Source organism: Pygocentrus nattereri, chromosome 20 (assembly GCF_015220715.1).
Source record: "Pygocentrus nattereri isolate fPygNat1 chromosome 20, fPygNat1.pri, whole genome shotgun sequence".
Classification (NCBI taxonomy): Eukaryota; Metazoa; Chordata; class Actinopteri; order Characiformes; family Serrasalmidae; genus Pygocentrus; species Pygocentrus nattereri.
This window is the reverse complement of record NC_051230.1, coordinates 13,123,281-13,150,391: the sequence shown is the minus strand read 5'-3', so window position 1 is coordinate 13,150,391 and position 27,111 is coordinate 13,123,281. Positions and strand designations below refer to the sequence as shown.

Genomic DNA, 27,111 nt, shown 5'->3' with positions numbered 1-27,111 from the left:
TGGATTTTTCAAATATTGTAGTGGCTGCCACTTGCTTCGGTTCGCAGAAGGGGCTCTATAGGCTTAGTATCTAAAACGACGCTGCTTGTGCCACCTCCCCTCCCTTTAAAGAGACTGTTGTTTACGTTGTTGTTCTGGGATGTGGCATGTATTGAATGTGTTATTTTGTGTTGGGGCTAGGTGGTGGAGGTTCATGGCTGGAGCTGACCTGTCTGCTTTGCCTTGCTGTATGTATGCGCCTGTTTCTGCTGGTATTAAAAAAGAGCACTTCTCGTAGCAGAAATTATGGCCTCTCCCATGTTTCCTTCTTCTCCAAGATGGTACAATATGTTTTAGGCCTAAACCTTCCCAAAACAATAATAAAACACAGTCTTAGGCACCAGGCAGTGTATTCATAATTATTTCATGTAATAAGTTTTTTGTGAAGGAGCTTTTAAAGGCATTCAAGTTTTTCTAGAATGGTGCATTTTACATCAAACCATTCTAAACAACTTTGTTTACATCTTAACCATTCACTGATGCATGAATATTGTTGGAATTTGAAATTTGTCTCTTTTTAACATGAGCATTAGCTTCAAGGTTAACAATGCACTCTCCAACTTTCTATCAGCAGGTGTCTGCTGGCCATCTTTGTTATAAGGTGTGTGTGTGTGTGTGTGTGTCTGGAAGGCTTTAAATGGTAACAGAATATTTTAATAATGAAGCTCATGAATAGGAAGCCAACTTCAGCTTCTTGGCTCAAACAGCATTGAGTTGTAAAGTAGTCTCAAACTGACATGCATATGAGGTTCCTAACACTGTATGGCATACAGTTATCTAGGAAAGCAAAGCTATTTAAGAAAGAACTCCTCCCGCATTAACCCCTTAAAATCCCTGGCTTATTCATTAATTACAGGGACTTCATTGCAAACTGGTTGAGCCATTCTAAGGTTATAGAAGAGTGTAGGGGGATGTAATCTAACCATCTAAGGGATTAAATTATTACATTATATTTTGTTTTGAGAGAGAGAGAGAGAGAGAGAGAGAGAGAGAGAATGACCACAAGATCATTGAACTTTAATGTTAACATGAATTGGAAATCATAACATTTTCTTTCTGTATTGTGATGTATTTCTGTGTAAAAATGATATCGGGGATGTCTTTGAGCTAGCTGAGTGTATGATCAGGGTGATAGATGGGGTGGAAGATATCTTAGAGGTGGACAAAATTGCATTTTAAACTAAGATTACAGGAAAACAGCAATTTTATCTTTTACATTATAAATGACGAATGGTGTGTATTATGACCGAGAACATGAACTAACAAGCTAAAAAGGTTCAGATCAAATCAAATTAGAAAAAGGGGAACACGTAAACCTGAACTTGTTGTTTTTTTATGTTATTATTCTGTTAATCCAGTTTGAAGAAAAATGTCCAACTGTTTCAGATCATTGTCTTTTGTTGCGTTAGCATTAGCATCACTTATTACATGCATGCTCCAGTTTTACTTCAACGTGTGTATGACATTCCTGCTTATTGTGAGATGCATACTGTTGCTGTCGGGGCATTTTCTCCATGGCATTTTGTGATTTTTGGATATTTCTTGTTAACAACAACTACCCTTCACACTGTGTGTGCACTTCATGATGAATGGACCAGCAGAAAAAATCCAAAACTGTTTGGGGAAAAACAAACATTTCTACATGGACTCAAAGTTATGGATTTTTTACCTTCTGCTTAAATGTGATACTTTGGTCATATGGAGTTTTGCTTCCAGCATTGACTTTATGTGTATGTATGAGAGCAAGAGGTGGTTGGGAAAACTTTAAGCTAGAAAAATCCCCCAGATTTACGTTAAATGCCGTTATTATTCTGTTAATCTCTTCATTCTGTGTTTAGCATTACCATCACTGATCATATGTTAATTAGAACTATTTTACAGTTCAATTTCAGCTCTCCCTTTAGCAGGTGTGTGCCACCGCTGCTTGTTATGAGAAGTGTGAGTGAGTGTGTGCATGTTAGAGGGAGACATAACTGAAACATTTAAAGAAATATGGAATTTTACACTTAAGAATCAAATCCAACTATTATCCTGTTAATCATTTTCTGTTTCCTTCAATTTCCTTGCTGTTTTAATTCACTTTCTTTTTAGCATCAGCATCACTGATCACGTGTTTTGAACTGCTTTGCAATTCACTTTTCAGCTCCAGTTTGAGAGATAGTGCTGCTCCAGGCTTGTCAGAGAGCTTGCGCTAGCAGCTCTCTGGCTAAGAGGGCTAATGATTTAGCTGAAGTGATGGGGTCCTGGGTAGCAGCTCAGGAGCTGCTATTTCTGTGAGAGGTGTCATCCAGACGAAGATAGTGCACTCTTGACATGAGACAGAGTCAAGGGCAAACACAGCCCGGTGCTGCTTTATTTGACAAACTGCAGCGGAGGTTAAGAACTGGGTGCGTTTGAATGAGCACACCAGTCAAAGGACGAGTGCTGCATGATCAATGTCACTCGGCCTCTTAACAAGAGCACATGGACTTTCAGCAGCCTATTTTTGAAGCAACTCTCATTTATTTAATGTTATTAGGACAAGCAGGTTCTCTCTTTTTGCTCTAAATGAATATGGAACTCACCTGCTTACAGGTGTTGTCACAGAAAGTTATGATATTGTGCAGGCCAAAAGTTATGAACTCTAACATTGAAAAAAATGAACATGAGAACTGTATGTTTTCCACAAAAGACAGACAGTTATATGTTTATTAGTGTAACACGCAAGGGTTTGACTAAATATCCATATATTCACTTCTTCCCATGCAAATGCCCCTTGAAGGCTCGATGAACTGAGTCATGCATATTAAATTAGGAGTTTAAAAGCACTTAAAAACTGAAAAAATGTAAGGAACATCTATCAACAATAAATCTGAAGGCATTTCACTTAGAATTTGCTACAGTAAGAATTCTTCATTACTTCAAACCAATTGAATAGCTTGGAAAAACTGTTTTTTTAATTTATTTAAAGACAAATCACTACATGCCTTATTAAGTTTGGCCTATAGTGTTTCTTTGATCTGTATGCTTATATGCAGGTATTACATTTAAGTGAGTACATATTACATTGAGTAGATGAGTGGATGCAATAGCAACTGTCTGCTATAATGTTATCATTACAAGAAGCTTAGAGTTTTTTGCTAAAAAAAAAAGTACTTGAGCAAGATATACACTATATTTCCAAAAGTATTCACTCACCCATGCAAATCATTAGATTCAACTGTTCCAGTCACTTCCATGTCCACAGGTGTATAAAGCCAAGCACCTAGGCCTGCAGACTGCTTCTACAAACATTTGTGAAAGAATGGGTCGCTCTCAGGAGCTCAGTGAATTCCAGCATGGTACCATGATAGTATGCCACCTGTTCAACAAGTCTAGTTGTGAAATTTCCTCAATGCTAAATATTCCACAGTCAGCTGTCAATGTGGCCTTCAGATTAGCTCAAGAACACTGCATAGAGAGCTTCATGAATTGGGTTTTCATGGCGACCGGCTGCATCCAAGCCTTACATCACCGAGCGCAATGCAAAGCGTCAAATGCAGTTGTATAAAGCACGCCACCACTGGACTCTAGAGCAGTGGAGACATGTTCTCTGGAGTGACGAATCATGCTTCTCCGTCTGGCAATTCGATGGATGAGTCTGGGTTTGGTGGTTGCCAGGAGAATGGTACTTGTCTGACTGCATTGTGCCAAGTGTAAAGTTTTGTGAAGTGGGGTTATGGTGTCTGGTTGTTTTACAGGAGTTGTGCTCAACCCCTTAGTTCCAGTGAAAGGAACTCTTAATGCTTCATCAGACAAAGAGATTTTGGACAATTTCATGCTCCCACTTTGTGTTTAGGGACGGCCCCTTCCTGTTCCAACGTGACTGTGCACCAGTGCACAAAGCAAGGTCCATAAAGACATGGATGAGTGTGTTTGGTGTGGAAGAACTTAACTGGCCTGCACAGAGTCCTGACCTCAACCCAATAGAACACCTTTGGGATGAATTATAGTGGAGACTGCGAGCCAGGCCTTCTCGTCCAACATCAGTGTCTGATCTCATAAATGCGCTTCTGGAAGAATGGTCATAAATTCCCATGAACACATTCCTAAACCTTGTGTAAAGCCTTCCCAGAAGAGTTGAAGCTGTTATAGCTGCAAAGGGTGGGCTGACATCATATTAAACCCTATGGATTAAGAATGGGAAGTTCATATGTGTGTGAAGGCAGACGAGCAAATACTTTTGGCAATATAGTACGTTTACTCATCTCTGCCACAAATGAAACTATAATCTATGTTTTGAATATTTTCAATATATGAAGAATTCACTCAAGTAGCTTGGGTGTGTTGTTGCACATTACCCCACAATTAATTCTATCAAACTAAGGGGCTATGGGTTGTTACAGTTTCTATAAAGGTCTGGTTAAAAGATGCAAATAAATTAATTCAATACAATCCCTTTGAGTCAAATGAGCTTTTTAGCTTAAATAAATGAAAATATATGCACCAAAATAAATATGATCAGTGAAAAGAGTACTGTCAAACAGTGGCATGTTCATTTTTGACCACAGAGCAGGACAGCAAAAATCAGCATGTAAATTAAGTACATTATCGTATGCATGGCACGTTTTTCAAGTTATGATGAGTATGAGAGTGTGGGCATCTTGCATTGTTTACTTTAAGGAGGTCTAGTTGTAACATAACATTAAACTATCCACACCATAACTTTTGAACAGACAAATATATACAATAAACAGTAACTGTTCATTAAAATCAGCAGGTTAGTTCTCTGTAGAGGATGTGTTAATTTATCTTCACTTTGAATGTCAACAAAACCTGTAATGTTACCAGAGGGGTGCCTAAACTTCTGCATATGTTATATGCTATATAATGATGCTATATTACAGCCACCAAGAGGGTGATTCAGATGGTCTAGGTTTGAATTGTTGACCTGTACACATAGCCCAGTAACCAAAAAAACACTAATATCATTTGTAGTTGCCATCAAATAACTGGTTTGGCTTATCAGTGCTTTACTAAGTTAAATCAAATGGGTTGCTGATGGAATTCAATGAATCTGTGTGATGGCTGGGGGCAGTTGATGCAAATAAACATAGGCACAAACAAACATAAGCTCAAACTCGCATTGCCAAGAAGTTTTAAATAATGTACTTTGGTGTCTAAGATGTTTGTACAGGCCTGAATTTGACTGCTGTGAAATTTACAAGAATATACAAGAAATTAGCCTAAAGGACTTTGTATTTGGATCTCCTAAACTACAGGGAAAAATCAAGTTTTACATTTTGCCCTGTATTCACTTTCCTCCCCTGATCCCCTTCTCCTTTTAAAAAGTTACAAGGCCACGGGCTGTTACATGTTTATTTTGTAGATTCTGTTGACCTGTTATAGATTAGTTACTGTGACAAAGACACAACCATGAAACAAAGCATGTTTTGAGTTTGACAGGTTTGAGTTGCTGATGGCTTTTACTGTGAACAGATGGAGTCTGTATTCAGTTAAAGTTTAAAAATCAGCTGCTGCTGTAGGCTCCAACTATGCACTCTCTTGAAACTTTTACCTTCTTGAAGTGAACAACACAGATCAGAAGGAAAAGTCCTATAACCTTTCAGGTGCACTTAGCTTTCACCTGAACCCCACACATATTTCATCCTGCTGCACACGGTGGCATTAGAGTGGTGGTCCACAGATGCCGGGGCTGTCCGCTTTATGTCTGAAGCTCTCTCTCTGATGTGCCGGGGCTCATCAGTGGTGGAGGGGATCGGGTATGGAAAGCCTTGGCGTGGAGGCAAGGGCTGTTTCAAAGGCAGCCGCTGGAAGGCTTGTGTGGAGTCCCTTTGATCAGCAGCCATGGTGGTGTGGCACCGAGGATGATGGTTGCCGGTAGAGGCGCTGCAGCAGCGTTTTTGTGTGTGTGTTGGAGGTGGGGGATCAGTGGAGTCAGAGAGTGGAGGGAGAGAGATGGGGAGCTGACGGAGAGATGATGGATGATCAAGCCTGGAGCTAAGGGAAGGAGAGCGGCGGGGGACGAGGGACACTCACTGATGGAGGACACTAACTCGCCGTGGGCGATCTGCGGATATTCTGTAGCTAATGTACAGAAGTTTCTGCAGTTGTAATGTAGCTGCCATTAGTTTTAATATTTGTCACTTAGGAAATTAACCCTTTAAACTCTAAAGGTCCAGACTTTCCACCTTATATCCGGTAACTTACATAAATAGATATATAGTTTTATAGTGATTACTATATAATTCATAGTGAGTTCCTTTCATATTCCATAGAATCCTTAATCCTTTGATTTAGTCAAACATCTATAACTATATAAATATTGGTATATAAATCATAATGGTCCTTGGATTGATTCTTGACCTGGATGTACAGTTCTCTTTAATTGCAATAGAGCCTATTATATTTAAATTAAACGTACTTAAAACACATTTAAAGAAATGGGTCTTTCAACCCTCTGGGGTTTAAGAACTTGCCTGTGTGTCACATTCAATGTTTCTGTATATGCTTCTCTATCTTTGTGATAAAACAGCACAGAAATACAGTTCAAACATTTCTTGAATCTGAAGAGTCACACTTTCCATTTAGTTTTATTGCGAGATCATACGTGACTCATATCTGGAGTTATAAGGCTACAAAGAGGGGTTGAGATACACACCATCTGCCTCTTACCAAGTGTACTTGGGGGATTCGTGTCTGTCTAAATTTTGTGTGAAACTGAGCAATAGACACTCAGGAAATCACTAATGACTGACCCATCACGTCACAATAATGTTAATAGTCATGTTTTTATAACATTCTGTGAGGTGCCCTATAGAGGCATTAAACACTTTGGCCGTCTAGTTCCTATCACCCTCACTATGAACAATTCTGACTGGGAAAGTTTCTCTAGAATGGAACATTTCACATTAAACCACTCAATGACTTTTTTTCCACATCTTAACAAATTTAATATGAAGAAGTTTTGAAACATGGGTGGAGTTTCCCTTCAACACCTTTTGATCACTGTGTCATTCCATGTGCAGTTTTGTTGGCTTTTCTATTATAATAAATTGTGGAAACTGTAAGTAAAAACTTTCTATGAAATGTAGGTGTGTCCAAACTTCTGACTGATACTGTAGAACCTCTGCCAGTGTCAGTCAGGTTGCATCAGTATGTATTGGATGGCACAGAATGGATCACATGTTTGGTAAGGCATTGGATCCAGCTGTTGTCTTTGTGTCCATGTGACCTTTTCTCATGTCCTGGCTATATGTTGTACTCATATATGCTCCAAAGGGCAAAAGCTTTAAGCATGAAATGAGCTAGCTCCTTCCCATCCCAGGGCAAGGGCAGAACTCCAGAAGGCCCAGACTGATCCCTTTCTTTCTCCCTGCTGTGGCACGCATGGAAAGCCCTGACCTTTTTGCAAAGTTTAGCACTTTAAATATTTAGCTTTGCGTTATGATGGATCCTTGAAGTGCTAAGCATGTGCGAAGTCTCTGATTAGCGGAACTTGTCGGCCTCCCTTTTTTGTGGCCCTGTGCTGAACACCACATCCCTCTTTGTTTGACAGGCACACGTTTAAACAAACACGGGTACCTGTCGGCGACCGGCGGCTGGCACCCGGCTCTCAGCGAAACACGAAGTGCTGAGGAAAACCATTCTGCTGGCTGACAGTTACTATAATGGCCTTGCTGGTTCTTCCCCTTCTCAGCCCTTATTGGGGACTGGCCGTGTAATGGGAGCCTTGGTTTTAAAGCGATAGTTTGACCAAAAATCATATGCTGACAGTTGAAAAACGTGGGTTGATCAGCCAAGATGCGTTTGATGCCTGAAGTTAGTTTCTTTTGATTTGCACTGGAGCTTAAGTAGCTAAAAATAATGTAAGCTTCTAGCCACCTGATTAACAGAGGAGACTTTTTGTTGCCTTCTAAGCCTTCAGAGAAGACCTAATGATTCCTGGGAACTAAAAAAATGTATTTCTATAATTTTAAGTTCAGTTTTATTCAGTAGAATCATGTTTGTATTTAAACTCTGCAAGTCTACTATTCTTGTTTCATTCTTAAGTTTTGGTTGTAACTATGGGACTTAAATTAGTCTAAGACAGAAAACTTGACATCAGTATATTTTTTTTTTCTCTGTAATGTTTTGGTAGATACAGCTCTCCCATTGGTTAGGACTTCAGGAGCTGCTCTTAAGGACTTACACATTAGATTACCTTTGAACATAATTGGGAATTGACAGTGAAATCAACCAACCATGTTTCGATTTCCAACTGGATAAAATAAGATTAAAAAATGCTAATACATTAGTTACAAGCTTCAAATCACCATGGGATGTCTTTTTCAAGCTTCAGATGTGTTTAATCTAGAACCCAAATATTTTCATGTGCATTCCAGTTATCTTAATGCTAATATACTACTAGATTCCAAAAGGGATGCTACCATGAATTAGCATTATTCTAGAAGTGAGTTTTGACAATTGTGGCCCAAACTGCAGGTCTTGTTGTAATTGTCAATGTTTGTCACTGCTTGAGTGTGACTGACAAATTTTGCAAACTGCAATTCTTTAAATCCCACACTTGTCTCAATTTGTATTGACTTGGTAAGTAATCACAGGTATATTATGTGGTTTCTGACACTGGATGACATGCTGTTTTCTATACAGATGGACATTAGTATGCATAGCCATATAGCTAAAAATAGCAGTTGACATCTTGGAGCCTGAATTCTTCTATACTTTTCTTCATTTTTGTAGATAGCAATATGTCATATAATGACAGATACCTCATAAGCAAGTCTATTTGAGATTACTTGACAACATGGTGCACTGTGATTTAGGCAAGGAGTTTGCATGATGCAAAATGTTCTATTAAATATTATCTAGATAAGCCTCATAGTTCCAGTGCCAAATGAGAGAAGCAAACTTCAGACATCAAACTTGGCTGATCAGCTACATGGGGTTTGGCTAGTACTGTGTTAAACTGTTACTTTAGCCTAGGCTGGACTGGAGATGAATTTAACACGATGGGTACAGTGTGTAATGCTGGAGAACATCTCCCTGGCTGCTCTTTAAGCTTGACCTCATGGGCAGCCAGTGGCTCGGATCCTACTGCGAAGATAGATGGTTTGGAGATTGGATGACTTTCGGGTGCACTGCCCGAATGTAAAATCTGACCTATCACTGAGGAACGCAACAGGACAGCTGTGTTGATAATACATGTGTTGATATTACACGTAGGCCCGGTTGTGCCTGTTTGTCTATTCAGCTATGCGCTGTATATATTTTGCTTAGAGAAAAGCACATGGTTACATGCAGACGTCGGCCAACCTGCGAGGTCTGCGTCCGAATGCATCTGGATGGTGTCATTCGTGCGGATTTCTGGTGGATAGTATACATTTGGTAAATATATGAGTCCTAATGCATGTAGCCTGCTCTATATGCAGAGAAAAAAGCAGAGTCAGCGAGAATGGAATTAATGCATGAAAAATGAGCGGGGCGATAAGACTGAAAGGGCACATCAGACTGGGCTTATTAAGACAGAAAAGCCAGTGAAATTGCTGGGCTGACACTGTGTATTTGTCAGGAAACATTAAAAAGACTGAAGGCTCCAAATTCATCTTCTGCTGCATTTCACTGAGCACCACAAGAACATATTCCACTTATCATACTAAGCAGTACTAGAAAAGTACTGTACATTTGAGTGACCACTAAAGGACATTTTATTCCATTTCAACAAAATGGATAACCTGATTATGTAGATATACATGAATAAACTGTTTGACCCTTAAAAGTTATCCAATCTGTTTTATTATTCAAATTGTGTAGTTACTTGATTAATTAGGTAGTTACACACTGAATTATATTTATATTTGATTTTCATTCTTATCGACAGGTTCAAGTCTGCATGAAAAAAATGGCAAAAATGCAATGGAAGTTTTTTTTTTTCTTTCTGTCAAAACAAGACTGAACAGGCAAAAAAGAAATTCAACCCATAATATCAACTGAAAATTTAGAATTTGCACTATGTATTTAAATGAACTCAACTGAATATGAAACTGTACCTTGCTTTATAGCCACATCTGTAGTGTCTAGGAGTTAAAGATGTGATGTGTAACATCGACAGATACAGTTCTTAGTAAAGTGTTTACTGCCAGAACCCACCTCCAGCACCCCCACCATTTCAAATTTGTACTTAACACCTTCCTGTTGCTGGCCTTCTCATTCATCAAGCGTGTTTGTCCCACTGACAAGCTCCGGACCGCCGGCTGAATATCAATATCAGATGAGACAATGGCAGCGCGAGCGGGCCCGCTAACCTTCAGCTAAATGTCATTCTGCTTAATCCTATTTGAAAATTAAACATTGAAAAAAGCTTCGGCGTCTTCTCTTCCTCCTGCTACACACACTCTACCCCACCCCACACTGTCGCTGCGCTGGCTTCAGCACGTTGCTGACATTTGTAAAGATTGTGTTTTCCTCGTGTTCTCTATTATTTGTTATTTGTTTGTTGCTCAGAAGTAATGACTGACTGTGGATGAGAGACTGAAACTATCCGAGTCTTTATTCCTGGGCTGTGTGTTTGTGTGAATGAGAATTGCTTATGTGAGTATATATGTGTGTGTGTGTGTGTGTGGTGGGGCTGGTGTGCATATATACATGTGCATTTGTATGAGTGATTGTCTGTGCATGCTTTATTGTGTGCTTTTATATGTGTGTGTGAATGTAAGTATGTATATGTACATATATGAGTGTGTGTGTATATATACATACATACATACAGTATCTCACAAAAGTGAGTACACTTCTTACGTTTCTGCAGATATTGTATTATATCTTTTCATGGGAAAACACTATACTTCAACATGGCCCTTCATGGCAAAGAACTTTCTGAGGATGTGAGAAATAAAATTGTCCGCAAAGATGGCCCAGGCTATAAGAAGATTGCTAACACCCTGAAACTGAGCTATAGCACGGTGGCCAAGGTCATACAGCGGTTTTCCAGGACAGGTTCCACTCCGAACAGGCCTCATCAGGTTCGACCAAAGAAGTTGAGTCCACGTGTTCTGCTTCATATACAGAGGTTGGCTTCAGAAAATTGGTGCATGAGTTCTACCAGCATTGCTGCAGAGGTTAAAGTAGTGGGAGGTCAGCCTGTCAGTGCACAGACCATATGCTACACGATGCATCGACTTGTTCTGCATGGCCATCATCCCAGAAGGAAGCCTCTTCTGAGGCTGATGCATAAGAATGCCCAGAAACAGTTTGCTGAAGACAGGCAGCCCAAGAATATGGATTACTGGAACCATGTCCTGTGGTTTGACGAGACCAACATAAACTTGTTTGGCTCAGATGGTGTCCAGCATGAGTGGTGGCACCCTGGTGAGGAATGCCAAGACAACTGTCTCTTGCCTACAGTCAAGCATGGTGGTGGTAGCATCATGGTCTGGAGCTGCATGAGTGCTGCCGGCACTGGGGAGCTGCGGATCATTGAGGGAAATGTGAACTCCACCATGTACTGTGACATTCTAAAGCAGAGCATGAGCCCCTCCCTTCGGAAACTGCGCCGCATGGTGGTTTTCCAACTTGATAACGACCACAGACACACCTCCAAGATGACAACTGCCTTGCTGAAGGTAAAGGTGATGGACTGGCCAAGTATGTCTCCAGAGCTAAACCCAATTGAGCACCTGTGGGGCATCCTCAAGCGGAAGGAGGAGGGGAGCACAAGGTGTCTAACATCCACCTGCTCCGTGATGTCATCATGGAGGAGTGGAAGAGGATTCCAGTAGCAACCTGTGCAGATCTGGTGAATTCCCCAAGAGGGTTAAGGCAGTGCTAGATAATAATGTAGGTCACACAAAATATTGATGCTTTGAGCAAAATTTGAACATGCTCAGTGTGAGGTGCACTCAGTTCTCAGTTGTGTTGCCAGCTATTTAGACATTAATGGCTGTGTGTTTAGTTGTTTTCAGAGTACAGTAAATCTACACTGCTATATACATACATACATATATATATATATATATATATATATATATATATATATATATATATATATATACACACACACACACACACATATATATGTATAACGTGTGTGTGTGTGTGTGCCTTTCCACTGATGGATTCAACCACTGTGAAAGGTGTGTAGACAGCAGTGAAGAATGCGTGGGACAATGGGAAGCTACAATCTTAAAGTTACAGTGCTGAAACACACTCTTAGTTGTTTATTTATTTATTTGTTTTAGATATTCATTAGTAATCATTGCATCAAAAATGTCTCAGTGATTCTTTATGACTGCCATTGTTAAAATGTATGTGTATGTGTTGGTGTATTAGGGCCATGCACTTGATCCCTATGGTCCATATCCACCAAGGCAATACTGAAATGTGATGCTATGGGAAAGATGTGAGAAAGAGAGAACAAGACACACACACACGCTGAGAGGAGAGCTGTTGCTGTCAGGTTCAGGCCCAGTGGCTCTGTTAAAGGGCCTGTGACAGGGAGAAAGAGACACAGCTCTGAGAGCAGACAGGCGAGAGAAGCCCCCATGCATCAAACACACATATTTACATAAACAAATCCTCCCCATATAGCCTGTAATTACCAGATTGACAGTGCTGGCCATGCAAAGAAAAAAAGAGCCTTGTCTGATCCAGACAGATACATAATGACCAAGGCAGAAGCTCCATCAAAGCGCACCTACACTGGGGGCAGCCTGCTTTTGTATGCATGCACTGCATCGAATGATAGGCCATGCCTTCTCATCGAATATATGGAGTCCATACATCCTCTAGGACACTAGATGGAGGGTACACATAAAAAAAACATACAGAGTTTAGAAAATCCAATTATTCTACCATAAAATGGAACTGGAATGACAACATACAGTGTAGTTGTATAGAATGCAATGTACTGTAAACTGTGCCCTTATAGCATGTAGGATCTGATTATCATGTGTAGTGCAACTGGTGACACGACTAGGATTTTGTGGGCCCCAATGCACAAATAAAGAGAAAAAAGCATGGGCCTCCCCATGTGTTTAAAAAAGAGCATGTCATTTACTTATCTTTTGCTGCTGTTTGTCAACTTTGTGGACTAATGTAAACTGATATTTACTGTCATTAGTGTAAAATAATGTACAAGGTCCAACAAAAAAATGTTAGGGAAGATAACTGATGATCACTGATTAAGTGAGCTGTAAAAAGTTCCTATACTGTAATGATTATTATTGATGCGTTTATTGATTGATGGGTTATTACAGTACTGTGCAAAAGTCAGAGACCACCCTTTATTTATTTAATTGAAATATTGGCATATTCAAAATAGCTATTAAGGACAAGTTATTCATTTTGTGAGGTCAGAAAAAAGCAGACAACATTAAATAGAAAACAGAAGCCTGAATAACTTATTTATTTATTTAGTGTTTAATGTCTCTTTGCCTTTATTACAGCTTCCATACATTTCACAAGACTTATTTCATCTTTTCCACGAAATCTTCAGAGATATCTTTCCACACCTTCAAAGTTCATTCTTAGAAGATGGTTGGACTTTTTTGGCTCTCACAATCCAAGTAATCCCCCACTTTCAGTGATGTCTAGACTCTGGGGTGGTCAGTCCATTGTTCTAAGAACAACCGCAGCTTCATTATTTGGTTTGTAAATTTGCTACATTTTTGTCTATTTACTTTTCACAGAAACAGCTTCTTGACAGCTTTTCAGACTCATAGTGTTGTCTTCTCACAGAAAAGGAAAGATGGACAGAAACACGTGTGGATTATTTTCAGATCTAAATCAGGAGCTAAATAGTGGAGCTTGTTTTTTTTCTTCCTGTCTGTGAATAAAGGCAGCATTAAGCCCTGATTGTTTAATAGAGATAGTTTTAGCGGTCAATCAGCTCTTGCACAGAGCACAGAAATTCTGCTTATTTTCCTTTCTTGTTCCTTTGACTCCTTGTGCAGCTTGATTATTTTATATCTAATCTGGTCAGAGTTGAATAACTTGTATTTAATGGACATTTTGTCTGGAAATAAATGAAGGATGGTCTCTGACCTTTGCACAGTACTGCATATTCCAAGTGAGAATTAAATATGAATGAAGAGCTTGTTGCTTCTTAGTAATCTAATATGCTCTGTTTCTGTCTTTCTGTGTGTTTGTGTGTTGCAGATGGGAGATGCAGGATGCTGCACCACTTGAGGATGAAGAGAAGATTTTAGTGGATCATTTAAAGAAAACATTTTTAAACAGAGCTCCTGAATCTTAGAACAGTTGTTAAATAGTCTCTGTATGTTGGACATTTGCAGCAGCATATGTAGCTTTGCATTTTTATGAACTGCTCAGTGCAGGACATATTATGAAAATTGTTTTGATTCCTGATTAAACTCACTTTATGACTTTTTAAAGCTAAATATCTGATGTACGTGTAAATAAATGTAAATAGCTTAGCTGTAGCAAAGGCAGATAAGCTTTGTTTCTTATATTTTTTTCTGCTTGTTTGTTTTGTATTTCTCTCCCTTTCCTCTTTCAACTATACATCATCTTTTAAATAAACTCTGATGAAAAGCATTTGCAGTTTGTAATGTAAGAATTGTCACCTATTGTGGCCTCGTATGGGGATTGTTTTATTGTAGTTTTCATGAAACTCTGCTCATCAAATGAAAGGGGAATGCCACTGATTTTTCAGAATTTTTGCACGGTTCAGTCAGTGAGCTGTAATGAAGAGAAGTTTGATTCTCACTGTAGAGAAACTTTGCAACTTTGTGTAGGAACCAGTTGTTTGATATGAACTGAGATATTGGCATTTTATTTACACTTTTGAGGTTTTATATGTAATGCCTACGTCACTTTCTACAAAAGGTTTCTCTACAGCTCTACAGTGAGAATCAAACCTCTCCTCTTTATCACTGACTATATATATATATATATATATATATATATATATATATATATAAAATTAAAATAAGGCATATAAATACTACTTTCTCACGCAGTTACTCCACTGTATCAGCAACAAAGGGAAAGTAGTCGGTCAGTTTGGCTGCGTTCCAAACGTCAGATGACTCTAACCGACATGTAGGGCACTATTTGGTTGTAGAACACAGATAGACTACGACGCATGAGACTTTATTTAGCACCCTACATAGTGCACTATGCAGAGAGTAAAGAGGCGTTTGAGACGGAGCTCGGGGTTTCCGTTTCCGTCGCGGCTGTATGTGAAGTGAGGAGTGAGTGTGAGAGAAACCTCCCCACTGCTGATATGGTACGTGAACGAAAGCGAAAACGTTAGGAATATGTACATGTATAGCTGCCCACCGCCGAGCGTTTCTCTCTGGTGGGGTTTGGGCATCGTTTCTGCAAGAGAGCGCTTGACTTGTTTGTTCAGGGTGCACACTGTTTACCAACAATGACACGAATCACCGATTAAAAACACTGGCTGGACTCCATGGAGTGATTTGACAATGATGGTAGCTAGCTAGCTAGTTAGCTCATTAGCTGGAGAAAGTCCCTGCCTTTTTGTTATTTTGACTGGGACTGCTTGTTTTTGCTCCGAACATTTTGCAAAGAGGGGCATTATTTTATAATTTTGCAGAAATATGTGTGGATAGACATGTCGCCTCATCCACAGCAGGCTACATGGCTCACCATAGCTCTGCTTGCTTTGTAGTCGCTAACTGGCTAGCTAGTTACTGCACAGTTACCCTCAGACTTGAGATAGGATACATGCTTTTATTTATAGCAGTAAAAACAAAAAGCAGCAAAGGTTTCTGAATAAACACAACTGCCAGACACGAAAATGTATAAGCTGAGAACTAGGAACTTAACTGCTATTAGTAAGACGTTATGACAGCAAAGACACAAATATGTGTTTCTGCAAATATTTTGTTTTAATGCTTTTCTTGAGCGTGCGATGCTAAGGCTAATGACTCCAGCCGTGTCACTGTGGAGCAGTAAAGGACAGTGATAGTGTAAGTGAACATTATACTCAGACTGCAGACTAGCCTTAACTGCAGTGTGAGAAAAGGCTGTTATAATTAGAAACCTGTGTCACAGGATGGAGTTTTGTCATGAATTTCAACATGCCTGTTGTCTTACATATCAGTTTTCAGCATTGTACAACTACTGTATATGTCTTGTTCATTTAGTAATAATAGGTTCTACTTGTCCAAATCCATAAAGCTGCTTTCCCCCAGTCTAAATCCCTTAAAATTTTATTTGTCTTTTCTGTATGCAGGCTAGTCCACTGTGAGGTCTATAAAGCGAAGGGCCCATGCTTGTCAGAGCTGACATTTTTATATTTTATATTGTGTGGATAACTATGGCACAGCTGTTGGCACAAGAGGAAAAGGAGAAAACTACTGCACTAAAAGGTAATCCATGTACAAGTTACATGCATGTTCATTTAGACAAAGTTCAAATATATGCATTTGCAGCCTAGTCACATATAACTATAAGTGTACAGGTTACATGAATACTCATTTAAAGAAATCCAGCTTTGTGCATTTGCAGCCTGGTCACATGTACACATCTAAAATGTTTGACCTGAGACATTATGCCTTTTTGTGTTTTTATTCAGATTTGTTATCCAGGATAGATTTAGACGAGCTAATGAAGAAGGACGAACCTCCCCTCATCTTTCCCAAGACTTTGGAGGAGTTTGAATACACTTTTAATGAACGTAAGATCCTCATTTAATTTCTCCGGCTCTTTCCGATTGAAACAGTCCTGCATTTTTCAACCTAACCTCGATCTGCTGCAGCTTCTGTTATACATGTTTTAAGGCAACAGCTTTTTTTTCCCCCATAACTGTTACGTCTCCTAGGGGTAAGACGCACAAAAAAGAAACAAGACTGTCCACCCAGATGCCAGACCAAAACAAAACTAAATAAGAAATATTAAGAATATCAAATACGGCTTTGACAGTTTATTCGATGCTTTGCACTGTCATTCTGTCATCGAACTCATTCTCAACAAGCCACTGAAACAAAAAACAAAACAAAGGAAACATAACTTCAGGGAGACCCAAGGCCTAAAACAACAAACAAATAACATAAAGAGATATAACTAAACAAAATGTTCCATATTGCTCAGACATCAAAGGCTTTTTATAACCGGCACCAACAGGAACAGCCAACCACACGCCGGGAAAACCAAAATGTGAAGTCACGCAGCAACAAGGTCCACCCGAGAACACTTGGACGGAAAGGGAGAGAAAAGGGAACATCCAAACACAGGATGCAACAATAACCATATTTGAAACGATAAACTATAGGTGTGGCAGATTGAAAAACCGCTTTTCCTTTAAAACATGCTGTCTGAGAGTTGGGTTGTCGGGTCATGTTTAAATACTTTTTTTTTTTTTTTTTTTAATGAACTTGCTGAAGACTTTACCAGCTTTGACTCTTCACTTGGAAGTGCATCACATGCTTGTTTAATAAGTTGATCACATGCAGCACAAGGGGTTGAGGGGACAGTGAAGAGCCCTCGGCTAGGGTAGCCTTAGCGAGCCAGCCAAACTTTGTAATGCAGAACAGTTTTTTAAGTAATTGCTTTGTATTTTTTTAAGTTTTGGTGTAGAACTATTGTGTCCTGCTTTAATTTATTTTATTTGCTTGCTGTCAGCTGTCCTGTATAACAGATGGTGTAGTTTGCCACTTTTTTTTTAAGTTTGGACAAATCAGATGCTATGGTTTTGAAATAGTAAGCATTTTAAAGTGCTTTATTTGTGTGACCTATAAGCAGGTTTTGTCTGCCATTTTTTGAGATTAAAAAAGGAAATGCATCAGATTGCAGTGATTTTTTTTTTCATGCAAGTTCTGCTGTAGAAGTTGGCACTTGTGTTTATTGTTGCTATATTAGTGTTATGTACTTTATTGATCCTACAGGGTGCGCATAGCTAGGTTGTACCCAGGCAGTCCTGGGATTCAAATCCACGACTTTGCTCTTGCTGGCTCACCTCTCCTAGAGTTATGTAACAGTCCTTAAAGATGGTATCAGGTATTGTCCTTTGGGAAAGTGGGGATGCCGAGTGGACGGGAGCATGTTAAAGCCAGCATTGAAATGGACAGTTGGGTTGTAGCTCTTACTGCAGTGGTAGCCCATTGCCTGTAGATGAGTTAGACCAATCAGAGGCAACCAAACCTGCCTATGTTGTGACATTACAACCACAACTTACTGGTATTCAGACACAATACATTCAGGCTTCAAGCTACAAGCTTTTTTTATTTCCATTTATTCACATTTTACACAGCGTCCCAACTCTACCATTGTGTAGCCTCACCTCTCCTTTTAACAGCAGTCTGTAAACGTTTGGGAAGTGAGGAGACAAATTGCTGGCGTGTTGGGAGAGGAATGTTGTCTCATTCTTGTCTGATGTAGGATTCTAGCTGCTCAATAGTCCTGGGTAATTTTGTTTCATGATGCACCATATGTTTTTGTAATGGTGAAAGATCTGGACTGCAGGCAGGCTGGTTCAACACTCAGATTCTTCTTCTGTGAAGCCATGCTGTTGTGATGGATGCAATATGTGGTATAGGATTGTTTTGCTGAAATATTCAAGGCCTTCCTTGAAAGAGACGTTGTCTGGATGGGAGCATATATTGTTCTAAAACCTCTATACACTGTTCTGCATTGATAATGCCTTTCTAGATGTGTATTCTGCCCACACCATCCACATTCTGCACTAATACAATCCCACACCATCAGAGATGCAGGGCTTTGAACTGTGCACTTGTTTGCTTGGCCCAACGATCATGAACAATCAATATTGACCGTACTTCTTCCTTCCGTATAGGGATTTTTACAGATTCTTTTGATGATATAATGTCCTGTAAATGGTGGTATAACCAAAGTCATCATAATCTTAAGTTAAAAAAACGTTTTTTGAAATTGTTCCACACGTTTTTGATGCAATTTTTTGCAAATTGGTGAACTTCTGCCCATCTTTGCTTCTGAGAGACTCTGCCTCTCTAAAATGCTGGTGTGTATATATTTATTTATTTATTTATTCTTAGCCAGCCATGTGAGTAAGTTTTTATATTAGCACCACTTACTTTTCTAGCTGGGCAGCATGGTGGTACAGAGGGTAGCACTGTCGCCTTACAGCTTGAAGAGCCTTGGTGTGGTTCCCAGGTGTCCTTTCTGCGTGGAGTTTGTGTGTTCTCCCCTCGTTTGCATGGGTTTCCTGCAGGTGCTGTGGTTTCCTCCCACAGTCCAAAGACATGCTGTCTGGCCAGTTGGCCATGCTAAATTGCCCATAGGATTGAGTGAGTGTGTGAATATATATGTCTGTGTGTCTACCCTGCGACTGACTAGCAACCTGTCCAGAGTGTATCCTACCTTTTGCCCAGTGACTGCTGATATAGCCTCCAGCACAAGCCATGCTTGTGACCAAAAAGGATAATCGGCTTAGAAAGTGTGTGTGTGTGTGTGTGTGTGTGGCATTTTGTTGCCTCTGTCCCAACGCAGTTTTTAATTTTTCTGAATTTGTTCATCCCTAATGAGCCCTGATACAAAAATGCAGAAACAGTGTGCATTTTTGTGGATGTAGTCTGCTTTTGTAAAAATAATTTTGAATAGTTAATTGTAGAGTACTTCAGAGCATTTTCTTCTTTAATCTGCCCAAATTGTAGTCCAAAGTTGTCAGTGAGGATGTTTGATTTGGCCCACAAGAAAGTTACCCTATGCACACTTCCTCACCCAATGAGAGTATGTTTTTTACACTATAGATAACAGAAGAGTGTATTTTAGTAACACAGTTAAGTGTAATATTCTAAAAATGCTTTTTAAAAATCTCAATTTGAAACCTACCTTCCTTCTTTATTTGTAGACTGATTTGTCTTTTCAACCAAATGTACTTTGCCCACAAAGACAAAACTTTGTTGTAGTAGACTCATACTCTAGAGTGGCTCTACATGATATGGTACTGTGAAGGGTAAAGTCTAAGTTGTCCAGGTACTTAAGGCAGTACAAGTGAGAGATATTATGCGATGTTCATGCTATTGTGTCAAAATGAACCCACTCTATGGGGCCAGCAGAGATTCATTTTTTCACTGAAGGGCTCTCTCTGTTTGCTTTGTTTGGATTTGATTCATTTAACATTTGGCTCTTGAGTCGATAATATGAAAGGAGCCTTTTCATAGACACTGAATTCTCTGACTTTTGAAAGCAGCGGTTTGTTTACATAACTCACAAGCTTTAGTAAACATGCTAATTACTGTGTGTGAAAGCGTGGCAGAGCTCTCAATAAAAAGTGTTATGGAACAAGAACTATTATGACTGGCAGTAGTTAATATAGATGCAGCAATAGCTGAATTATGTAGCTTTGGCTGTTGATGCAGCCTTGCTAGCCTTTTTGCAGTGGGAAACAAAAGCATACTGTTCTCACTGAGCTCTGTGAATGAGGTCCAACCTGGGATGAAACCATATAGAAATGTCTTATGGTTAAAGATCATACTATTTTTGCCTTTTTGCTATTGTATATGACACAAAGCCTCAATCTATCAGAAGGCTATATGGAAGATAGACGAAGTGAAAGTTTCCCGTCTACTGAACGCTATAAGATGAAATGGAGCGCGAGTTGGCTGTTGACGGTGGGATTTTGGCTGTGATAGTGCTGTCTGTTTTGAGAGTCTCCTGAGTCACTGGCAGCTGAATGGACAAGTTGTGCATGCCATGGGCTGTCAGTGGCTTACTCAGCCTTGCACTCCGCTTGACGGCCACATTTGCATAACCTTGCTGCTCGCTCTAAAAGGCTCCTGTCGCTGCCTTGAATGCTTTATTTCAGTTTCTGAAAAGATACACCCATTTATTTATTTATTTTACCCATTCACTCTCTGTTTATGAGACGTCATAATATGGCTACCGCAAATGAAAGCACCTTCACCAAGGTCAACAGCCTTCATTTAGCCCTGAGTGCTAATTTGAGACTTTTCTTAGAATTTTTATGATCTAATGAACCAACCTATAAAATACATATGCATCTGCAAGAGGGAGAGAGGTTTTTTGGAATCGCGCTGTATGATGGCTTCATCACAGTTAGCCTTCAGCTTGTTCATTACTGGAAATCCAAGGTTATGTACACCTAATTAAGCTAAAAAATTGAGAACAGCATGCTAATTACGCAAGGATGAAAAAAAGCATAGGGGAAAAAGTTGAGGAGGCATATTCCTCAGAGAGCCTGTGATGTGAGGGCGATGGAGCTGAACCTCCATTGCACGCAGGCTTTCATTAGATCCTTCTCTTCCTTCTGTTAGGCACTGCTCTTCCTAGCGTTTTGCTTCACCCCTCTGCGAATGCATAATTGATTTCTGCAAGATACTTCTTCCTTTGTGTGCTGTGTGCCACCATGTACTCCTTCTATGTCTCTCTCTTTGTGTGTATGTGTGTATATGTGTGTATATATATATTATTATATATTGTTATTACAGAACATTCAGGGCCTCTTTCAAGTGAATCTCCGTGTGTGTGTGTGTGTGTGTGTTTTCATGCCTATGTGTGAATTTATTTTCAAAATGAATATTTCAGATTTCATTTTTTAAACACCCTTGCAAAAAGTAGTTCAGTAGTAGCAGCCAACAAAGTCTCAGCATATGCAGAATGTCTTCAGACCTGTTGGAAAGCACCTCATGAAGTTGCTTGAACAAAAAAATAAAGTTGATTATTTTTCCCAGTAATTAAATTATTTATTTTAACACATGGGATAAACATAGACATAATCTGAAATGTCAAATACAACGAAAAGTCCCCCTCCATTCTCCCCCAATTGATTCATCCTATCCCACCACCATATTGTGTACTTTTATTTAAAAAATATATAATATACTGCATAATTCCATATTATGTCATATTTTATTCTCTGATGGCTTCACTTTTATTGTAAAATGAGTAAATGGTAGGCTGCAAAGAAAGGAGGAAACCATATATATATATATATATATATATATATATATATATATGTGTGTGTGTGTGTGTGTGTGTGTGTGTTACTTCATCACTATACTCAAAGAAAAAAAAAAAGTAAAGAAATTTGCAGGAGGAGCGGAGGAGCATAATTTCAGTGTCCCATCTTGATGAGCAACCTTTTAGTGCTACATGGTGTTGAACAGATAACGATGAAGGCAAATACAGTAATACTTATTGAGTTAGCTGTGTTGGATTTATTGCTTGCTAACCATGCAAAAGTGCAGGGCTTTGAAAACAGTCGCATAAAAATGCTTATGCAGTCATTTCTCTTCAAAGATGTTTTTCTCTCTCTTTTTCTTTTTGCCTTGCTGGGGTAATTGAGAAAGTATGAGGCCCTTGGGCTGTTTGGGTTAAGTGTGTATGCTTTGAGTATTTTAGCTTTGTGCATTTGCAATCAGAGAGGTCACAATTAGATTTAACACTGTTTGGGGCTTCATTATCTGCTAGTGTCAACACAAGGATAGATGGGCCTATCTCTCAAGCACACAGTTTTTAGAAGTATTACACACCACTTGCTTTGCTTTGAAGTTTGTGCATTGTCTCACAAGTGGATGTAATACTTTTACTGAACTTCTAAAAGTGTTTTGCATTTCTAATGATTGTGAAATTAAGGATTGGCTCTGTAACTGTGTTCTCCAGAAAGTTATCCCTTTTTGATGTGACACTCTGTTAATCTTAATATGCACAGCAGCATCATCAAAAATTTGTCTCGTACAAATCAGCAAAGCCAGATGACTAAGTGCGTTTGCATGCACTTAATAATCCGCTAACTGCAGAAAATTAGATTTTGTCAGTAATCCGATCAACATGCGCTTTAGTAATAAGATAATGGGAAAACTCTGGGTCTACATGAGTGAGACAGTAATCAGATTTCTGCTTTGCAACCAGCCAGTAAACTTGACGTGACGTAAACGTAATGAAACACTTCATGCAGTGGCTTTTTTTTTTTAACATTGCGTAGCTTTACCTGAAAACATGAACATACATCATCTAGAAGAGGATGAAAATTGAAATCCTTAATTTCGTCAATCATGTAGTTGGTTTCAGCATCGCTCCAAAAGTGTTTTGCTGCCACCTCACAGCAACACTGCTTGCTTATTTCCGGTACCGCGGTCTGTTTTCACATGTGCAGACTGAGAAATCCAAACGAAATCTGAGAATATATGTAATATATTTAAAAGTATATATGAACTGAGAAATCTGATTACTGAGCTAAAATCCTTGTTATCTGATTTCCAGACCTTACTCAAAATCTAAGAAATAGGAGAATGTTTACATGACCATTTGAATAATCAGATAACTGCAGAAATCCAATTGTACTATGTTAATGCACTCACTTATAAATTAAATTCCAGTACCTCATCTGGTAAAAAAAAAAAAAAACTCTTAAAAATAAAGGCATATTTATATGTTGGATGCATCATTCTAGGAAAGTGTTTTAATTCAAGTGGTAATTGTCTAAATGTTGAAAAAGGTTGTTCTCACTCCATTCATTTACAAAAGTGATTCTTTAAAGAACTGTTTTTTGGGATACCAGAAGTGTTGCTGCATGGAGCCCTGATCATCACCTAATCATTTTGCAATTCATAATTTTGTAATAAATAGTGCTTTATGCTTACCTTGGTACATTTCTTCTACAATGGAGCAGTGATCAGTTATTATTAAGAGTGCAGTTGTTTACCTCCAAGCCTCCACAACAATTCAGCAGCTGTTTAGTGACCTCTGCGCTCAGTCAGATGCTCACCGTATTGTCCTGCCTTGGCTTAGCTGGAGAAAGGTCATTGTATGTGAAGTTCTCTGGCCTCTACTCCAGCCAGCATCTCAAAGGCCTCTCGTAGGAGGAGAACAGTTGTGGTGGTCCAGCCACACACACGCTCAGTCACACACACACACAAACACACGCTAAGGGCTCTCAGGTGGGTGGTGTACAGAGGCAGAGAGAGTGAGAGAGGGGTGAGGAAAGGCCTCCAGCACCAGCTGTCTGAAGCAGGCGTGCCAGACGTCCCAGAAGGCCGCGGGAATGGTGACTGGAGCAGCATTAGCCATCCATGGGCCGTGTACCTGCCAGATGGGGGGGCATCAGCCAACCACATTTAATTGCATGAAGGGGAGAAAGATGCACATGAATCTGGCCCAGAGTTCTCAACTGAAGGTTCCAGCTAGTTTCACTGATTTTAGGCCAGAGCACATAGCCTAACAAACACCAGCATTCTGATGTTGGCTGTCAATTTCGAATACTTAGAAGAACAAATGAACCAGTGTGAATGTGAGAACATTCTACTACTCTATGAATGAAGGAGGACTGTCTAGAGCAGTGTGAATGAGGAAGAACTTTATGAATGGAGGAGAAAAATTGTAGAGGAGTGTAAATGGGGCAGGGCATTCTAGATGAGTTTGAATGAGGGTGAATATTCTAGGACAGCATCAGGTAAAACATTTTAGAGCAATGTGAATGGAGTAGAACGTTCTCCAAAAGTGGATATTGTGAATAGGAGGAGAACATTCTAGAACAGTGTAAGTGGAGGTGTATGACATGTATCGACATGCATGAACTAATGAATAACATTCTAAAACAGAGTCAAAGGTGAGATCTTTAAACAGTGTGGATGGTCTCGAACTTTCTGTGGGAGGACATAATTTTTAGACAGTATAAATAGGAGATAACATCTAGAACTATATGAGTAGTTGTGAACATTCTTTGGCAGGGTAAAACATTCTAGAAGTGTGCATGGAGCGAATGTTCTAGGTCAGCGTCAGCAGATTTGGTACTGTTTCTTTACTTAAGTTGCTGCATTCCCATTCTTGTTTTTTTTTTTCCCAGCAAATAGTTGCCTGTTTAATTTTATTTCATATGTAATTTGTTGCTGTTTAGTTTTTAGTACTACACTTTTTGGAAGTGAAAAATGGCTCAGTGGTAAGCGGCTCAATTACCTACAATGGTTCTGATTGGTGTGATGGTGCTGATAAGTGTGGTGATTAATTACATACTCACTGGCCACTTTATTAGGTACACCATGCTAGTAAAAGTTTGGACCCCCTTTTGCCTTCAGAAATGCCTTAATTTTTCGTGTCATACTTTCAACAAGGTGTTGGAAACATTCCTCAGAGATTTTGGTTGGTTATTTGAGTTACTGTTGCCTTTCTATCATCTCGAGCCAGTCTGCCCATTCTCCTCTGACCTCTCACATCAACAAGGCATTTTTGTCCACACAACTGCCGCTCACTGGATATTTTCTCTGTTTCAGGCCATTCTCTGTAAACCCTAGAGATGGTTGTGAGCGAAAATCCCAGTAGATCAGCAGTTTCTGAAATACTCAGACCAGCCCGTCTGGCACCAACAACCATGCCATGTTCACTTAAATCACCTTTCTTCCCCATTCTGATGCTCAGTTTGTACTTCAGCAAGCTGTCTTGACCAGCTTTACATGCCTAAATGCATTGAGTTGCGGCCATGTGATTGGCTGATTAGCTATTTGTGTTAACAAGCAATTGAACATACCTATGTACCTAATAAAGTGGCCAGTGAGTGTAATTGTGTAATTACATTTACTTTGGATTTGTATTATGTATTCATAATAAATTTGTACTTGCTTCAATGTCATAAAATATGGCAAACATCAGACAAAAAAGGACATTTTTTCTTTCACAGAACAGTCAACATACATACATTTACAATAGTAACTTTTTATCAGTATCAAGTTATAATACAAGACAATCTTGTTTTATACTAACAAAACACACATATGGTGTCATTTGAAAGTTTAGGATCGCTTTTGACTAAATTTCTCTGTATGTCAATGAGCTATGAATGAGAAACAATGAAGCACTTTTCTTGAGGTGTGTACTCCATGGGGGACCTAGCAGGACACATAGTGTTAATTAGTCTGAAATAAGAGTGGAGGTATTAAAGTGTGCGCTTCTCTCTGTAGATGGTCAGCTGCGACACACTACAACAGGAGATCCGTTTGTCTTCAACTACAAGGAGGATCTGCACAGGTGGAACCAGAAAAGATATGAAGCACTGGGAGAGGTAATTTTCACCTTTGCTGTATTTCTTACAACAGCGTTTTGTACTATTTTAATCGCTTCTTAATTAGTCACACAGTTTATCCATGTAAGATGCTCAGATGTGTTTCATATTCTCTCCCCGCTTTAGACGTGGTAGTTAACAAATAAGGGAGGAAAAATGTTGAGTGTGAATATATTATTATATGAAAAAAGGGTGGTGGATAGTGTGGACTATTAGTGGGGAACTTTGATGATGATTTTGATGCATCTCTGTTTCCCAGGTTTAATAACTTTGTAATTGGATTCTGTGCAGTAATTGGAACCGCTCTCTGGAACACTGCAGACACACACACACACACACACACACACACACACACACACACACACACAATAGAATGACCCTAATAAACTTGCACACTCTTACCCTTTACCAATTCCCTCTTTTTAATCCTCTCTCTCTCTTTCTTTCCCTTTCTCTTTTATTCTTACTTTCTCTCTCAACTGCTGTTTTTTCCTTACTTTCTCTCTTACATTCTCTTTCTGCTCTTTCTATTACTATCTTACCTTCTCTTTCTTTCACTGTCAGTTTCTCACTCACCCTCACTTTTTTTTTTAAAGTCTGTCTTGGTGTCAATCTCTCTCTCTCTTTCTTATCCCCCCTCTCATTTTCTTACTTTCTCTCTTTTTTTTGTCTATTTTTCTCTCTCTCTCTCTCTCTCTCTCTCTCTCTCTCTCTCTCTCTCTCACTCTCTCTCTCTTTCATTGTTTTTTCCACACCTCTTTCTGTTTCTGTTATCTTTTTTGGTCTCACTCTCACTTTTTCTCTCTCTTTCTCCTACTGTCACTTGCTCACTTCCCCTATTCTTTTTGTTTTCCTCTCTCTACTTTGTCTTCTTACTTTCTGTATCCCCCCCCCCCTTTTCTCTCTCAGTATCATTTTTCACACAGAAATACATCACAATACAGAAGGAAAATGTTATGATTTCCAATTCATGTTAACATTAAAGTTCAGTGACCTTGTGGTTTCTCTCTCTCTCTCTCTCTCTCTCTCTCTCTCTCTCTCTCACTCTCACTGTCACTTACTTTCTTTTGTTCTTTCTCATTCCTCATTGTTCTTTTCTCACTTTCTGTCTCTTA

General features: G+C 39.3%; 2 protein-coding genes across 4 annotated transcripts in view; both read left to right on the top strand.

The window, feature by feature from the left end:
- The window catches only part of kiaa0825 (KIAA0825 ortholog), a 180,071-nt gene extending 165,500 nt beyond the window's left edge, over positions 1–14,571 (top strand). Inside the window, exon 20 of one of the 2 annotated variants that reach the window (XM_017691132.2) lies at positions 14,173–14,571. In XM_017691132.2, coding sequence (XP_017546621.2) covers positions 14,173–14,269 — 97 coding nt within the window. In that variant the 3' untranslated portion in view covers positions 14,270–14,571. Of the gene's footprint in view, positions 1–7,576; positions 7,695–14,172 lie in introns of those variants that run through there. The other variant, XM_037531364.1, reaches the window with a different exon arrangement.
- A 609-nt stretch (positions 14,572–15,180) lies between these two features.
- Positions 15,181–27,111, top strand: part of fam172a (family with sequence similarity 172 member A) — a 234,570-nt gene continuing 222,639 nt past the window's right edge. Inside the window, exons 1-4 of one of the 2 annotated variants that reach the window (XM_017691133.2) lie at positions 15,181–15,265; positions 16,238–16,373; positions 16,580–16,681; positions 25,896–25,996. In XM_017691133.2, the coding sequence (XP_017546622.1) occupies positions 16,274–16,373; positions 16,580–16,681; positions 25,896–25,996 (303 nt within the window). In that variant the 5' untranslated portion in view covers positions 15,181–15,265; positions 16,238–16,273. Of the gene's footprint in view, positions 15,266–15,627; positions 15,972–16,237; positions 16,374–16,579; positions 16,682–25,895; positions 25,997–27,111 lie in introns of those variants that run through there. The other variant, XM_017691134.2, reaches the window with a different exon arrangement.